Source organism: Rhinatrema bivittatum, chromosome 11 (genome assembly GCF_901001135.1).
Source record: "Rhinatrema bivittatum chromosome 11, aRhiBiv1.1, whole genome shotgun sequence".
In the NCBI taxonomy this organism is placed as follows: domain Eukaryota; kingdom Metazoa; phylum Chordata; class Amphibia; order Gymnophiona; family Rhinatrematidae; genus Rhinatrema; species Rhinatrema bivittatum.
The window spans coordinates 57,377,733-57,393,498 of record NC_042625.1 but is presented as its reverse complement, the minus strand read 5'-3'; the positions used below and the strand labels follow the sequence as shown (position 1 = coordinate 57,393,498).

General features: G+C 43.9%; 1 protein-coding gene across 1 annotated transcript in view; it reads left to right on the top strand.

The window, feature by feature from the left end:
• The window catches only part of SRRM4 (serine/arginine repetitive matrix 4), a 131,017-nt gene that overhangs the window by 91,335 nt on the left and 23,916 nt on the right, over window positions 1–15,766 (top strand). The window contains exon 9 of the mRNA XM_029572094.1: window positions 349–570. Within this exon, the coding sequence (XP_029427954.1) occupies window positions 349–570 (222 nt within the window). The remainder of the gene's footprint in view (window positions 1–348; window positions 571–15,766) is intronic.

Sequence of the window (15,766 nt, the reverse complement as noted above, 5' to 3'; positions counted from 1 at the left end):
ACTTGTTACTCCCTTTTTGCCTGACACATAAGCCTCCAAGCCCCTTCCTCTAACCTCTAGACCTCAGCTGCTCCTTTAAATGATACCTGTCCACAGGTTTCCTGGGACATATTCTTTTGTTCTGAATTTTTCTTTATTGGACGTTTTGAAATGAAGCATCTGAGTCAAAGATGCAACAATGAATCGCAATGATCTTGCACATCCTGAGCACATCAACTAACATAGGAAGACAGTTTGGCCAAAAATAGAATCATTGTCTGCTCAAGTCCACCTCCTCCAGTAACCTAGAAGCAAAGCACGGGCACTGCTTTCATATATTTTAATGGGATGGAAATGATCTCTTTGCAGAGAGCTCCTATCTCCCTGTCATGGCTGTTTAGAGGCAAAGAAGCAGATGCCTCCCCTTAAACCAGCCCAAGGATTGCCCTTGCGAGCCTGCTCTCGGAGTATCTCCTGCACAAGCACCGAGAGGTCCTCCCGCAGCTACAGCAGCTCCTCCCGTTCTCACTCTGCACATCACAGGCCTTCACCCAGATACTCCAGGAGCATATCCTGCTCCTCAGGAAAAAGGTGAGTCTGAAATACTGTTAGGGCTTTTGGAACAAGGGTTTGAATCAGAGCATGATCAATCACAGTTATGCAAGATACCCAATGACTGATTCTTGTTGTTCAGTATATAATGTTATGCCATTTTATCTGATCAAGGCTGGTTTTAGAGAAATTGGGGCTTGGGAGGGAGCCTCAGATGCTGGGTCCCTTTGCTCTGCTATGGCCCCTTCCCATGGGCCCTTCCTAAGTCCTCTTTCTTATACCCCTCCCTCTCAATATCTAGTTCTTGAGCCTTTTCTCCTCTCACAGATCCTATCCCACACCATCCCATATCCAGACTCCTCCCCCTACTCCGCTTCTTCCCTTCCTCCATGGCCATTTCCAGGAACCTCCTCCCATCGCTCTTTCTTTACTTCCTACCGGTCCCAATCTCTAGTCCTTGAACCTATCTCCTCCAAACTCCAGGATACTGCTGTAATGCCACCACCCCCATCCCAGATCCTCTCCATCCTCCCCTTCATACCATATCCCTTCCAGGATCCTCATGTTCTTGCTCATCCCTGGCTCCTCTCCTACCTAACATCCTTCTGCATATGGCCATTTTTCCATTCCTCTCCCTTCTATTCCTCACCTCTAGCCCTGCCTCACTCCCAATTCCTCTTTCTATGCCTCTCTACCTGTTTGGCCCCCTTCTCAGCTCCTATCCCTTCAATTTCATTTCCCTCTTGACCTTTTCACGTGTACCTTCCCTCCTACCCACATCCCCATAGCCCCTTCCATCATCTTAATAGATAATAATCACTCTTAAGACATCTCACAAGATGTCCGCAGTTATTCTTAGCTCTGTTGCATGAAATTTTATCTGTAACCCACTGATTCTTGTCTTACAGCAGTCAATTGTCATGCTTTCAATTATACAAAATTTCTGAGAACCAAAAATGCTGAGGGTATATTACTGATAGTAATATCATAAATAGGGTCCAAAAGGAGATGTGTGATAAGTGTAGAAATTGTCCAATGTCCAAAGTACACTTGAGGAATTTCTCAGGAAGCTGTTTATTCATATCACTTCAGTACAAAGGGCTGATTCATGAACGGTATGATCCCCTAACACAGCTGTGTTTTGCCAGAGGAGCTGCGTCAGGAGGGGCAAGTAGAGTGAACATTGAATCTATAAGGAAAAGAATGAGTATGTAAGGACAGCAGTGACTACAGAAACATTGGGTATATACAGTTATATAGGATTACAAACTATGAATATACAAGAAAGAATATCACATACCGTTTAGAGAAAACACTCAGAGTTCTCAGAATTTGGAGCGCAAAATTCTCAATTTTTCAATTTTTGTAGTGTGAGAGCATAATGTCAAAACCAATAATACAGTACAGAGGAAAATGTTTTATAATTTAAAAAACATGCCAAGAAGCTGTGCCCAATCAGGCAATAGTCACATGACCAAAATTGACCTATCAGAACCAGATTAAGACTACCAATCCAATCTGTAGAGTAAGAGGGGATCCTACCAATCAAAAATGCAGGATGTAATTCATAAAGACCAAAACAACTAAAGGGTTATGGAAAAGGCAGCCATTCTATCTCGCATTTTAGGCCCTTAGGGTCAAGAGCTCATATATATCCATTTTTGTTCCCTCCCGATTAGACTAGCAGAAAAATCACCACCCCTACTGAACGGGTGGCACCTCTGAATTACAAAGAACCAGAGTTCAGAAATGTCATGTGATTTCTCAGGTGTTGCGATCGGCAGGGGCTGACCCCCATGGCCGACCGCACCTACCATCAGTGGCAGAGGCGGGTCTCTTCGGTACTCTCTGCGCGGTCCTCATCATCAGCTAAGGCAGCAGGGAGCTAACAGCATGGTTCCCACAGGGGCAGCCTTAGCCCCAATCTGATGCAGGTGCTTGGCTCCTCCCCCCACTTATAGGAACAGCAACAGGAAGTAGTTCCAGGCTCCCAGGAACCACTTCCTCACCCAGGACTATATAAGGAGGCTTCTGAAGGATTGCCAGTGCCTTGCAATAGGTCCAGCTTGGTGTGTCTCCTGCCTTGCTTTGATTTCTGCTTTGGATACTGGACTCTGCCTTGCCTGCCGCCTGCCTCTGACCCTGCTTTGGATACTGGACTTTGCCTGCCTCTGACCCTGCTTTGGATACTGGACTTTGCCTTGCCTGCCACCTGCCTCTGACCCTGATTTGGATACTGGACTTTGCCTTGCCTGCCACCTGCCTCTGACCCTGCTTTGGATACTGGACTTTGTCTCTTTGCTGCCTGCCTCGACTCCGGACTGTCTTTACCACTGCCCTGCTGGTAACTCCGGCTGCTGGCCCTGAGGTTCATCTCCCGCCAATGAGGAACCTTTCTACCTTGTCATTGCGGCCCAAGGGTTCACCGATTCATTGAATTGTAACATCAGGTCAGTGAATCACTAGTGGAGTTTCCAGTCTGCCAGCCCAATGACACAAACAACTTTCAATAATTCTGGTTTCTAAAGAGCAGGTGGTTTTCCCAACATATAGGAGTGTCAGGCTCAAAATCACATAAATCACTTCCTTGGCTAGACAACTAGAGGCATGTTTTAAAGGATAATGTTTGCCAGTATTGGGAAGTATGAATGTAGAGATCAATAGAGACAGAGGACAAACAGAGTAGTGGTCACATGGGAAATGCCCCTATTGGATATATCTAAAACTGAAGGTAGGGAGCACAGCTCAGAGTGAACCAGTAGATTGCATAAGTTTCTACTATGGCAGAATGCAAAACAGGGTGTATCGCAAAACACCGGGAGAGATGACAGAATAGACTAGTGGCGTTTAATAATAGTGCACACTTGATTTATTTGTTCTGAAAAAGGAAGCACACAAGTTAACTGCTCAAAAGCTTCTTTAGATGGGGCAAAGAACAAAAAATCTTGCTCAATAGATAAAGCAATTTTATAGGCCTTTTTAATAACATTGGGGGGGGGGGGGGGGGAAAGGAAGGGATATCCTCTTTCACGAAATCGGGCAGCCATTGCTTGAGCTTCTGCAGTGACTGTATATATTGTTTTTCCACTAATGACACAGAAGGCACTACAGTTAATGCTGAATTCAGCAGCACGTTTAATCTCAGGGAGATTGTGACATAACCACATAACACCAACTTTGTATAAATTGCACTGGCTACCAATCCAGTCATGTCCAATACAAGGTGGCACTGTTAGTGCACTCTTTTCTAAAATTGAATTCTTTTCCATGGGCAAATTCAATGTTGAAATCATATCATCTACTGAGGCAATTGAGATTATCCCAGTGTGTTTTGCTTGATGTTCCATCATTATGTGGCCCCTCCTTGGTCCGGACTATAAATTACCCCATGTTTGGGGTGGGGAGTACCACATGAGAAATTATATGTTACTAATATGATTTATCTATGGGTTTGTAGCCTGAGTGGGGAATGAGTCAGGATCCCAGTCACCCCAGTACCATATATCTGTGCCCTTCTCAAACAACGTCTTACTTGTGACACCACAGACCAGATAAAATCATCACACAAGAATAAAACAGTAATTAACCCTTTTACTAGTATAAAGTAAGTAGATAGTAAATCCAACCAGAACACTAAATGGGAAAAGTGCAGTGGTGAAGTATAATATAAATGTGCAGTTTTCTTATTTTAAATCAAGCAATGCAAAAATAATACTGGATATGGCCTGTTAGCCAGGGCAACCAACATACTCATATGAATAGTAAAAAAAAAAATAAGGAATGCTAATAGAGAGAGACTGGGGACAAAAGCAGTGAAGACACAGCTTTCAAAAATTGTCTCTACCCCTGAGGTACTCAAAAAAAGGGGGGGAGGGTGTGCCCAGTCACACATACAAATTTGTGTGGAAAAAAAAAACTATCAAGAAAATGAAGAAGTCCCTCTTGAAGGTGGAGCTGGCTAGTTGACAAACCAAATAGATAAGCACTGCAGTTTGTGAAAGGTCCCTCTCATGGGGAACTTCCACAAATGGTTTACTTGGTACTAAACAGAAAGCTGGCCTGGTTTCAGTCTCTTACAGAAAGACCATGGTCCATCAGCTTCTCTTTCCCTGCTCTATCTCATGTGGCTGTGGCAAATGTTTATGTCTGACTTTGGCTGAAAGGCTGAAGCAGTTAAGATGAGATACTCAATTTGTGACAAAAGGCAAGGAAATAAACCTTCCCCCTCCTCTGCTTAGATATTTTCTGTGCAAAGTTTAGATTACTTAATTCAGTCTCTTAGGAGGAGGATTCAGATATGTAATCCTGGGCTTCGATATCTCTGGAAAGGAAGTCTCTCAGTCTTTCAGCTCATGAATCCTCTGTCCTTTGTTGGGACTTTACATGTAGCTCAGCTATGAAGCAAGAACAGCTATCTATCTCTATATTTCCTCATAGCATAGACTTCTGAATCTCCCTCTTAACAATTAATTCTTCAGGAGAAGAACTGATTGCAGAGCTGCCAGATGTACTCTTCTTTTCCTGGCTCCAACTCCTGGCCATCCCCATCACACACAGACAGAGCCAGCCAATTTGTTCCTTTTCTTCTTTAAATGGTCTCCCAGCATTCCTTTGGCTTCTTTCTCTGCTAGCTATGTAGTACTGTTCTCTGGGCAGGCTAAACAGTAGAGCCTTTTTCCCAACTTGTTAACACTGTGAGTGCTGAATGCTGATTCTTGTAGAACATTTCTCATTCACAGGAGAGCACACAGGGGTTTTTGATCTATTTTTATATTCCTTCACCTTGGCTGTGGTGGCTTGCAGTCTCTGCAAGGTTGAAAACCCCTTTTTGACAGGTCCAAAACACACCACTCAGAGCCAAATGCAGCTCATTCCACATCTTAAGGCTTCAACTCATGATAAGCTTGTGGGGGCAGAATCTGGTTTATAGTAGCTTGCTACATTTAAAACTGGCTCATTTGGTTGAGACGCAGGAACACTCCTTCTCTGTCGCTGCACAGGTCACATGGAATGAACTGCCTGACAGTTTGTGGGTGATGACTGCACTCAGACTTTCAAGACAAGGCTTATGACCTACTTAAAATAAGAAGGCTTTTTCTTTTTAATTATAAATCAATATTAATTTTAGCCAATTCTCTTTTTTCATTTTATTACATTTTTTTCAACCTTGCCAGATAGTTGTTTTTAGGGGAGAGAATTGAATATTTTTGACATAGGAAGTATTTTATGTTACTTATTATACTTTATGCTGTGACTGTACATATGCTTACTGTGTGTTGGAATTTGTTATGTATGTTTTAACATGGAAATCGCTTAGAGCTTCAGCAGTAAGCGATCAGTAATTGCAAGAAAACTAAATTAATAATAAATACATAAATAATGAAGTCTATATGTGAAGATCAGAGCCTTTGTAACCTAAATAACTGACCCAATGGAATGTTGTCTCGAAGAGGGAAGAGTTGGTGAATTTGTATAGTGTGACAGGGTGTTGCGATCAATGATTTTATGGAGTTGAAATGTCTAAAAAAATATTGATCCCACCTTAATACGTATGTCTAAAAAGGCAATCTGCGAATGGTGTAGGTGATGATCAAATTATAGATTGGAATTACAGTTGTTAAGCCAGTTGATAAACATAAAAAATTGTATGTCTGTACCTGTACAAAGTAAAAAAACACCGTCTATGTAACGGAGCCACAATGGGATAAATTGTTGGAAGGGAGAAATGTAAACCCAGTTAGACTCAAATTTGGCAACACATAGACATGCTATAGAGGGGGTCATAGTGGCCCCCTTTATGTGCTGTTTATCTGCTGCTGATAATAATGACCCATAATTTTTCAAAACTTCTGCATGAGTGCTAAGCACGTAAGTGAAAGCAAAAAAGAGGTGGGGACACTCGAGCTGACCTCTCGCTTTTCCAAAGTGGTTTCAAAAACAGAGATGCCATTCTCCTGAGGGATGTTTGATTAAAGGGAAACAATATCTAATGTGGCAAGCCATAAAGGTCCCTCTGAAAAAGTGACTGCTTCCAACAGTGTAATAATGTGGCCGGCATCTCACACGTATGAAGGGCATTGTGGCACAAAAGGACAGAGAAACACATTCAATAATTTAGTTAATGGTTCAAGGACTGAGCAAATTCCTGCAACGATCAGCTGGCTGGGAGGATTATGTAAAGATTTGTGAATTTTAGGAAAGGTGTAGAATGTAGGAGTTACTGAATGCTTTTCAAGCAGGAATTCCACTTCATTAGGGGGTAATAGAATGTCTAGCTAAGCCTGGTTGTACCAACAAAGAGAGAGAGAGGCCTGTAATATGCATGTTGAATCAGAGTCCAAAGGTTTGTAATAACGGGTGTCAGAGAGATGGCAGGATACTTCAGATACATAGTCAGAACAATCTTGTATGACAATACTCTCATCCTTCTCAGCTGATTTAATCACAACCTTATTGTCAGCTGGCAAGGATTCAATGGCAGACAGCTCTGAACTGGGCAGATTTTGAAAATGCCTGCTCAAGGAGTGACAGGTCATGTGTAACCACTGTTTGAATGCTGAAGTCAGAGATTTTGTATGGGTGGGGGCGGGACACCAATGAGATTTGCGTGACAATACTGAAAAGTCAGGAGTTGAAGAATGTGAGGCAAAGAACAGTTTTATCTTAAAGAGCCTGAGAAATCTCTGTATTCACCGAGGACAGCAGGATGTTAGTCCTCACATATGGGTGACATCATCAGATGGAGCCCAGCATGCAACTTTGACCTCAAAGAATCTAGAACTTTCAAACATGCCCTACTGAGCATGTGCAGCTGCAGTTTTCACCTTGCCCCCAAGGCAGAGTCTCTCAGTCTCTTTTTTTCTGTGGAGCCGTGTAGTCGCAGGAGCCATGTGCTCACGGTATTCAATTTTGCTCTTTTCCTCTTCAGTCTTTGTAAGTGATTTAATTTTCTTCTAGAGCTGCAGCTGTTTTTTTCCTTTATGGTAGTTTTCTTTTCTTTCTCTTTTTCCTCTCTCCTCTGTCTGCCAGCCCCATAGCAGGCCTTAGTCACTGTGCAGTCTGGCAGAGTCTAATTCTTTCTTTAAAAAAAAATATATATATAGATAATTATATATATATATGTACACCGCACCTGCAGTTTAGTTTCTGTGTCCTTTCCTTGTTATGTATTTTTTTGTACATTTTGTCTGGTGCTTGCAGGACTGACTGAGTGCAGTCAGTGTAGGCTGCTGAGCCTGAGGACTCGCCTGAGTTCTACCCGGGCAGGAGTTCCATGCCATTTCACCGATAAATTGGCATCGATGGAGGTCATACAGTAAAGAGATCGAGGACCATACCATTTTTGTGGGGGGGGGTGGGGAGAGCTCATCCCTCCCAAACACAAAGTCTCCATAGGCAGGAGCCCTGGATGACGTAGCCTCCCCTCCTGCTTGCCAGTGATAGCAGTGCAGTCTCCCTGAGAGAGAGGGTGAGCAGGAGCCTGGGCAAGCAGCTTGCTACCGCACTTTCGGAACCATGCCCGGTAACAATTGACCGTACACTTCTGTGACCAGTGCACTGTTAAATCTGATGCAACGATGTCAGGACCACGTCAGGGACCAGGACTGCCATTGAGTACCATGGTTACCCTTGACACTGTTGAGATGCTGGGGCACCCTCAATGCCGTCAGGGTGTGTGATCACCCTTGATGCCATAAGGGCCTTCCGTGCTGTAGGCATTTGGGGACTTGAGGCACCGGAGTCAGCGAGCACCTGGGGCTTCGAGGTATCGGACACATTAATTGCATGGATGCCTTGGTCCATTCAATGCCATAGATGCCTCGGTTTCATTCCATGGATGCCTTGGTCCCAACCATTCCATGGATTCCTCGTGCCCATCCATTCCATGGATGCCTTAGTTCCATTCCATACCATGGATGCAATCAATACCCTCGGTGCCATTGATGCCCTTGATCCTGTGGAGGTGCACAAGTGGCCACCCCAATGCCATCGAGGTGCAAGAGTGACCTCCCCAAATGCCGTCAAAGTGCATGGCTTCATTCCCATCACGGTGTGTAGTTGCCCTGATACCATCAACGCCCTCAATGCCATCAAGGTGTGGGACTGCCATGGAGGCCATCAGGCCCTGGTTGTCCCCAAGGCCATCGACCACTGGGGCTCTTGGGAGCCCTCAAGTGCCACTGAAGCCCTCAAACAGCAGGGACTTCAGCCTTGAATGGATCAAGCACTGGGGTTGCCCTTTTCTCAAGGTACCCTGGTACACCGAGGCATACCGGCGTAGTGGTCTGATGCCCTCGAGACACCTTGACGGCATCCCAATGGAGCACTGAGGGGCATTGTGCTGTCCCATCACTGGTCTATGGCTGTTGGGCACCATGGATGCCAATGATCTCGAGGGCCCTGAGCCGCTGGGGTCAGGAGTCATCGGAAGCCCCTCCTAGATTCATGCACCATTGGTGTTAATGAGCGCTAGCGAGCCTATCATCAGTCATAGCTGCTGGTGAGGGATAGCATTGAGCTTGTAGCACCAGTGTCCTCAGACAGATAGGTGAGCCGAGGGGAACAGTCGATGGCACTGGCAGTCATCGGTTCCTCTGGGCACCAATGAGGAATGTCAGAGGCATGTTGGGGCTGCAGATGCCTCTGGCATCTTTGGTACCGCCGGTCCATCATTGACTTCAGGCACTGGGATCTCTGTTAGTGTCACTGGGCTGTTGATGCCATCGAAGCCCTGGATGCAGCATCATCTGATACCCTGGATGTGATCCATTGTTGGTGAGTTTGAAAGCACTATGGGCCCTATGGGCACTGTCACCACTGTAGGCACCAGTGGACTCGGTTGGTTGCCACATGAATGAACACAAGGCACCATGGGCCTAGTCGGTCGCCATGGACTGCTGTCTTTCCATGAGGGAAACTGCAGTGAGCCATTCCTGACACAGTATCAAAGGCTGTGTCCATCCTCTTAGAGTGTTATCAGGTACATAGAAGACCACTTACCATCATGTCATACTCAGAGCCTCAGTGGTACTGGGGACACTGTCATCACACTGTTCCTACATACTCCACTAGGAGTTATGGTGACATTGGAGCACAGCATGCGCGGTTGGATATGGCAAGGCATCTACTCTAAGCACCTCGGAAGATGGCAGGTGGCATTCTCCCTGTCTGTGCAGTCCTCAACCAAGCCAGGGCTCTACCTTTGTCATGATATGATCTGTATCATGAATGTCGGTATAGAAAAGGACTAAATAAATAATAATAAATAAATATTATGGTCTCAGTCTTGTCATCAGTTCTGCACCACAAAGTGCTGGGGAGCACTGGTGGGGAAGGTGCCATCACACACTATTTGCCTTTTGGCAGTGCACTGCCACCTATTCCAGCAAGTGAATACCACATATGAATACTCGTCAGCATGTTTTTACAGTGGAGAACTCTTTTTATCCAGTTGTCCTCTGCTGTATGGGTGTATCTCTGTGTGTGTTTCCTTCATGGTAAGCACAACAGATTGTACACCACAGTCAGAGGACTGCCCTAGGACTGCTTTCTTGATCGAACCCTAAGGGTAGTAGACACTGGGAAGGAAGTGTCAAGAGTCTTCTCCTCCCTCGGAAGAGGAATGTGTCTTTCTACCCCTCTTGTGTCACAAACCTCTTTTGTGGGAAGCCCCTGAGGTTCCGTCTCTGGCATGTTTATCTCTGAGCCGGAGCCTTGATTCTTTGAATTGGTGCATTTTCTCGGAGGCCAATTCCAAGGAACAGCAGCGGCGGTCGTTGGACCATTTTTGCTGGGACTCCTCCGTTGATTACTGTGACCTACCCATTTGAGGGTAGCTGCCTGTGGTGGATTGGTCGCTTCTGAACCTCAGGGATCAGTAATTGTAACTCAACTCTCAACAGGAGAGTTGAAAGGTTTTTGGGATTGGGAGGCACCAATTCCCATTACTCCTCTCCCTTCAAGAAGGGGAGATTCGACTGGTGCCCAGGGCAACCCTTATGGGTTCCCCTATGGATGCCCGATTGTCCATCCCCACAAGGGGTGCCCCTCGTTCTTCATTCTCGGGGAAGGGATGTCACTGCTTCTTACTAATGGTTGCTCTCAGTTCCTCATGAGTTCCAAGAGCTGGACGAGCAGAAGTGCTCTTCTTAGGTCGCTCTAAGGCACAGAAGGTCTATTTCTTGAGGGAGCCTTTCCAGAGTAGTTCCAGGTGAACCTTAAGGGTTTCTCCTGTCCAGGAGTCACCTTGATACCTGCTGAGCTCAATGGGCCATTCTAGCCAGGCATTCTCGCCTGTGGGACCCTACTTCAGTGAGGAGGGTTCTAGTTCATCTAATTGGTGAGTATATCTTTCAATCTATCACCATATCCACTGAGGGAGTTGGGGGATGAGGGACCCTGCAACAGAGGTGCTGCTTTTGGTTGCTGTGGCTTGCAAACTATACTTTCCCATTTTAGAGATAACCCTGTCTGTGGACGGGGAGAGTCCTGGTTCATGCAATGATTGTTCCATTAGTGGACCACATGCTTCCTTGGGGGAAGTATTTGCAATCATGGTTGGGGTATTAATACCTAAGCCAGATGCTTGGCAATCCAGTCTGAAATCGTCCTGGCCCTGCCCTGTTACCATTAGGGTTTCCTGGCTGGTGATGAAATCCTGTTAAACGGTTGTTGCACTTGCAGCAATCTGGCTTCCTGTCTCTTAGTGGAGAATTTCTGGATTTCTTCTCTGGGGAATTCACTCTCAGTTTCAGCTTTTCCAAGCAGGCTGAGAACTCTATTTTGGTGGATAACTCCCTACTGGAATCGGCAATGGGTTATTCACTTGGCGTTGAGATTTAGCAACTTGTACTTACCCTGGCAGTCCAGTGGTCTGCCTCCTTGTGTTCTTGCTCTCCCTGGTACAGGGGGAGCAAGAACACAAGTGGTCTGCCTTCTTGTGTTCTTGCTCTCCCTGGTACAGGGGGAGCAAGAACACAAGTGGTCTGCCTCCTTGTGTTCTTGCTCTCCCTGGTGTCAGGGGGAGGAGAGGAAAAGCTAAGGCATTCATGGTATATCTTAGTGTATATCTGCAGGGAAAGATACACCATTTTTTCCCTATATTTTTGCCAGGCTCTGGCCAGTACTGCCTTTATCTTTTCTCTCTTTACTAGGTTGCCCATAGTGCCTTCTTGTTCACCTGACTGATCCTATAGACAAGATGGATAGCCTTGCCCTTGACAGGGTGCAGTGTGGGTGAGCTTCAGGCATAACGTCTCTGCTCAGGAGTTGGGCTAGTGATCTATTCAGGGGTTGCCGTTCATCCCCTGAAACTCTTGATGCTGTCCTGCATGGTCAGCTAGGCACATAGGGCTGTCTCAGGCCCTGCCATTGTTGCTGATTATTCTACAAGCATTGCTTGGGCTTTTCTGCCCATTGTGCCTATCAGTCACATATGGATAGACTTCTGCAGAAACATTTTGTCTTTCGGATGTCAGTGGACCACAGTTTCTTTCTTGGGAATTCTTGGGCCCCAGTTGCGTTTTCGGTTGTCTTCTAACACTGAAGAAAACTGTGCAGTCTTTGTCCAAGAGTCCTTCTCTTGATTACATCTCTAGGCTTTTTCCTGTACCCAGGAGGTTCTAGGCCTACTTCATTGTCAGGTTTACTGATCCGAAACCCTGCTTGTGATGTTTTCCATGATACAGAGTATGCTTCTGCTCATACTTACATCACTCCTCTGCCTTAGGTGCCCCTGATACACATGAGGTTTTTGTGTCTCAGTCATTTCTTGGTTTTTCTTTGTAGAACCCAACTCTTCTCCAGCCTGGGCCCCTTGTGGGTCAGCTGCCTCAAAGGCAAAAGGGAGACAGGTAGTTCTTCTGCACTGTGCGATTTCCCACTTTGTCCTGCTCGGACAGTCTATAGTTAGAGATTCACTCATGAATGAGGACTACCATCCTGCTTGTCCTCGGAGAAAGCAGAGTTGCTTACCTGTAACAGGTGTTTTCTGAGGACAGCAGGACATTAGTCCTCACAAAACCCACCCGCCTCCCCTGGGGGCAGGGTGATGACTACAGCTCACATGCTCAGTAGGGCATGTTTGAAAGTTCTAGATTCTTTGAGATCAAAGTTCCATGATGATGTCACCCATATGTGAGAACTAACATCCTGATTTCCTCAGAGAACACCTGTTACAGTTAAGCAACTCTGCTGATATAATTGATTAAATACATCATATTGCACAGAACATACAAAAGTTAAACCACGTTATCAAGATCAGTGACAATACAACCTGTTTAATATTTAATTTCTCATTTTATACGTTTTCTTCTGATGAAACACATATATTTCATCGGCAGATAACGTATGAGATGGCAAATCAAATATTGAAGAAGTTGTATTATCAGTTATTGCCAAGAGTTGGTAGTTCACTGATGTTGAGAACATGTAGTCCTGGATGAACATGTCAGGCTTCTTTGGCAGTAATATCCTTGAGAGCATGAACTGTGGACTGTAGTGTCAGATTGATGGGGCTCTGAAAATGAAGATGAAAAGTTGACCAAAGAGGAGGAGATAGTAGTAGAAGCAGAGGGCTATCTCCTGAAAAGTCGTCAAATAAGGATTGGTCAAAGGTGACCTTCTTGCATGATGAGCGGAAAAAAGATGTCATCCACGGGTAGACAAAATCTTTGGAGTAGTCTGAAGCAAAACACTGGAATTTTTTATACTTATTTTAAGATCTGAGCAAAGCTTGTCTAGGTTCTACCAAAAATCAGCAAGTTATGTGGAAAATGTCTCTGCTGGGATCTGGTTCTTCAAACTGCCAAGTCGAATGGTAATATGGTCCTGGATTATAGTGGTTGCTTGTTTTGTGGTCTCAATGATCAACACCATGAGATCAAAGAAACACTTGTTTAATATTTGGTTCCATCTAGAGACAAAGTCCAGATTATCTGTATAGAAATGCGAATCTTTAAGAATCCTAAACCCTCGGGGAATCTGTCTGGTGCAGCAATATTCTAGAAGTGCTGTGGTGTGCATTTCAGCTCAGGTTGCGCGCTTCTGCAAAATTGTAATATCTGTATTGTATTACTGAAACACAATCATTTGAAACACAATAGATTAATGTTAAACATTGATAAAACTGACATTCTAATACACTCACACCATTCTATTACTGACATTCCCTCATGTCTCACAATATTAAGATTTCCAACAGGGTACAGAGCCTGAGCATCACTCTTAATTTCTCTTTTTCCAAGCATCCTCACATTTAAGTCAGTTATCAAAATCTCTTTCAGGAAGCTATGAATGTTATGCCACCGTTACCCTTTTCTTAACCTTGAAGACATTTGAACAGTTTTACAATCCCTAATTTTCTCTGCCATAGATTACTGCAATATGTTATACATTAGGCTTCCAGCCTACACCCTAAGGTCCTTTCAGAAAACTGAGAATGCACAGCTCGTCTTCTTGCAGGTACTAAACTTCGTGAGCACATTATTCTAGTTTTGCTTTCCCTCTAATGGCTTCCTATCCAATGGTGAGTATGCTACAAACTGGCTGTCACAATTCACAATCACTTGAATAATGTAAAATCACTGTGTATTTTTTCTGTATTACATGCTCCGATTTGAAACCTTCACTCCACAAATCAACATTTTCTAGATGTTCCTTCTCCCAGATGTGCTCAACTGATCGAGACACGTGCGCATGCCTTCTCCATAGCTGGACCACTCTATTGGAATTCCTTACTGTTCACAATTCATAACATCACTGATGCTAAATTATTCAAGCGTGCACTGAAAATTTATCTAAGCAAGTATATGAGATTCCAGATTAGTCTTCACCATTTCTATAGATCCAACTTAAAGTCATCTTTTTGCAGCATCAGATCATGTGATACTATTTTTCATCTTATTTCACTTTGAGTTTGTCATCTGCCCCAAACTATTCGGAGTGGTGGGCTATAGATAATTATAAATAAATACATAAATACTGGTTTTGACATTATGCTCCCTTGCTACAAAACTTGAAAAATTGAGAATTTTGTGCTCCAAATTCTGAGAACTCTGAGTGTTTTCTCAAAATTGTATGTGATGTTCTTTCTTGTATATTCATACTTTGTAAGCCTGTAAAACTGTATATATCCAATATTTCTTTAGTTGTTGCTGTCCTTACATACTCATTCTTTTCCTTATAGATTCGAGGTTCACCTTGCTTGTCCCTCCCGACGAAGCCCTTCATGCGAAACGCATCCGTGTCTGGGGACTGTACCAATGATGAATTACCTTTTGTATTGAAATGCTATGAATAAACAGCTTCATATGAAATCCCTCAAGTGTTCTTTACAACATTGGACAGCTTCTACATTATTATCACACATCTTCTTGGAACTATTGACTATATGTGTGATTGTATCACGTCACTCCTTTCTTGTGCAATAGGGTAACATATAGTCAATAAACTGAGAGCTGAGTGAACAGTTTTGACTTTCATTACTCAATGATCTAATAATCTACCATGTAGAATTTCAGTAAATGAAAGTTTTTGTTTTTTCGTTTTTGTGTTGCATGTAAAATCTCTTCATGAAGGAACAATCCTATTAACAATGCAGAAAATCACTTCAAAGCCTAAGGGAAGACATTTATCTTCTTATCATCTTTAACTGTATGGATTCAGTTACAATTTACTGTTATGATTCCACCAATGATCTTCAAAATTGTCAGCCCAACACCAGTGTTTCGGCATATGCAATGCCTGCTCCAGAGGCCAAACAGGAGTAAAATCTTTTTTCTCAATTTAAACCCTTGAGATATTAGTCCGATGGAAAATGTTTTACTCCTATCTGGAGGCATTGTGGGTTGATTTGAAAAGAGTGGATTAAACATTCATTTATCTCATTGTGTTATATAGACCTTCGCAGGCAGAAGAAGTGAATAAAGACTTAATAGAGGAAAAAAATTGCAATGAATTGGTAGATGCTATTGCTAAGTGATTTCAGTCTTCCGGATGTTAATTGGGAAATCCCAGCTGTGGTGTCTTCTAGAAGCAAGGAGATCCTGAATTCTCTGCAGAGCCAACTGTTCTATCAACTGGAAACAGAATTCACATGGATGGGACAATACTGGACCTGGTGCTTACTAATGGGGACGATGTTTCTGATGTCATAGTGGATAATTATTTGGGATCCATTGACACTGGATGGTATAATTCAATATCAGAGCATGGGGATGATGGTTTATTTTAAGGC